At 41.8% G+C, this 2,114-nt stretch overlaps 1 protein-coding gene across 1 annotated transcript in view; it reads left to right on the top strand.

The window, feature by feature from the left end:
- ano1a (anoctamin 1, calcium activated chloride channel a) overlaps nt 1-2,114 on the top strand; it is a gene marked incomplete in the record, with an annotated part of 59,987 nt that overhangs the window by 14,760 nt on the left and 43,113 nt on the right. Inside the window, 1 exon segment of the mRNA XM_014021196.1 lies at nt 1,594-1,929. Within this exon segment, the coding sequence (XP_013876650.1) occupies nt 1,594-1,929 (336 nt within the window).

The following is a 2,114-nucleotide window of genomic DNA, read 5'->3' as shown; positions in this document are numbered from 1 at the left end:
GTGTGTGTGTGTGTGTGTGTGTGTGTGTGTGTTGAGCTGCAGAAATTGAAGTGACAGCAGCACTTGTCAGAGTGTGATGATGAAGTACCTTATTCTGTCTTCTCACTTCAGTAGATCAGATCCTAAATAACATCAACCTGTCAGTCAATTCACCACCCACATGTGGAAAATATACAAAGAATGAAAACAATAGACGACAAAATAGAAGCATTTTTTGTCAAATCATTGTCACTTCCCTCTCGTCTAAAATATTCTTTCTCTTGTTCAAAATTTAAGTCATCAGTTTATATTTAGATGAAAACTACGTCCTTTTAACGTTGTTGGCTTTAGTGACATAAACATGTGAACAAGAAGTATCAGTTTTGTTTTTTGCTTGCAGCATATCTCTGAAAAACACATTTMTCTATAAAGCTGCAGGCAATTTGCTTTATTGATGGGTTTCCTATTATTTTTGTTTGTTTAGTTTTTTGTTACATCATGTATCCATCACACCTCTCAGTCCCATAAACGCTAATGTTCACCCTCTCTAAAATGAAATGTGTTTGCAGCSGGAGTTTCAGACATTACTGATTATCACCACTCCAGGGAGTAATAATTGGAACCTGTTTTATTAAAACTGTGGATTTTTCTTTTGCTGCTAAAATGTGTGGTGTCATCAGACCATTTTAACTTTTCAAAAGCCTTCCAAAGATTTCCAAGGTGGTAAAATTGCTTTAAAAAAGCTTTGGATGGCTCTAAAAGTATTGAATGGATGTGGATCAGCTTAGAAAACCGTAGGTCTAAATTTAATGCTGGAAACTGGAGCATAATTAAACAAATACAGTACTTTGCAGAAACCACGTTGGCGTGTTGCCGAGGTTAGATAACAGAGCTGACCATTCGCTCGGTTGTTGAGGCGCATGTTTGTTGGTCCCTGCTGAGCAAGATGTTTGCTTAGTACTYTGTCCCTACGGCCTCTTCTTCTGAAGGTCTTTAAAATCCGAAAGACATAAAATCCCAGTTCAAGAGTTAAAGGGGACCTAAATAGAGTGCAGGGTGGAGGATCAGACWGACTTTGAACTTTAACCAGAGACACTTTGACACGCTCTACGGTCCTCATTTCCAAGAAATGTCCGTGTTTTCTCAATGGCAGCRATGTCATTGACAGCCAGCATTGGTGGGGCTCAACTTAAGAGAGAGAAGCTGCTGGTCATGGAGCTCCGCCCACCTGCTTCCTGTTTGTCAGCCAACTAAACTGTTGATGAACTTCWTATGAGGTATAAAGTGCACACTGCATTAAAAATCTTAGTTTTCTTATGCTGTGCCACCTAAWTATGTGGTTTGTTTAAGAAGTAAAACATGAGCAACCAAATGTCAGACTGATCCCAATCACCCCAGGTTGTTGTTATCACATTTACAGAAGTTGACAAAAATAGGAAGAAGTTATTGAATAAAATCAGAGTGGARAATAACACTTCCTCTGTATATTGGGTGTAAAGTACAATGAAGAAGGTGCCTTTTGAGTTTATTACTGGGTAAACTATACTTATTGTCACCATGTGTTTACTGGACACCATCAATAATCTCTGCTACCTCTCTCTGGTTTGCTTGCAGCCGATGAAGACTCTGGACAATGATGCGCATCAAAACCTTGGCCCGTACTTCTCTGACGGACAGCGCCGTGTGGACTATGCACTGACGTACAGCATACAGAAGCCCGGTGGTCTCCGGCGGAGGTCGTCCAAATTTAGCGACACCAACTTCTTACGAAGGCTGCGGCACAGCCTGAGCATGAGGAGCAGCCAAGCGCCTCTGCACTCGAAGGAGGACCCAGAGATTGCCGCCCAGGATCAAAGGACCGACTACCATGAGGAYGACATGCGCTTCAGAAGGGAGGAGTTTGAGGCCAACCTTCTGGAGATGGGACTGGAGCTGGAGAAGGATGAAGGGGTGAGAGAAGCTCAAGGTCTAGTTTAGTTTGACTGGAAAATTACATATATATATATACACTCACTGGCCACTTTATTAGGTACACCTGTCCAACTGGTCGTTAACACTTAATTTCTAATCAGCCAATCACATGGCGGCAACTCAGTGCATTTAGGCATGTAGACATGGTCAAGACAATCTCCTGC

The sequence above is a fragment of the Austrofundulus limnaeus genome, unplaced genomic scaffold, assembly GCF_001266775.1.
Source record: "Austrofundulus limnaeus strain Quisiro unplaced genomic scaffold, Austrofundulus_limnaeus-1.0 Scaffold281, whole genome shotgun sequence".
NCBI classification, from domain to species: domain Eukaryota; kingdom Metazoa; phylum Chordata; class Actinopteri; order Cyprinodontiformes; family Rivulidae; genus Austrofundulus; species Austrofundulus limnaeus.
This window is presented reverse-complemented; position numbering and strand designations above follow the sequence as displayed.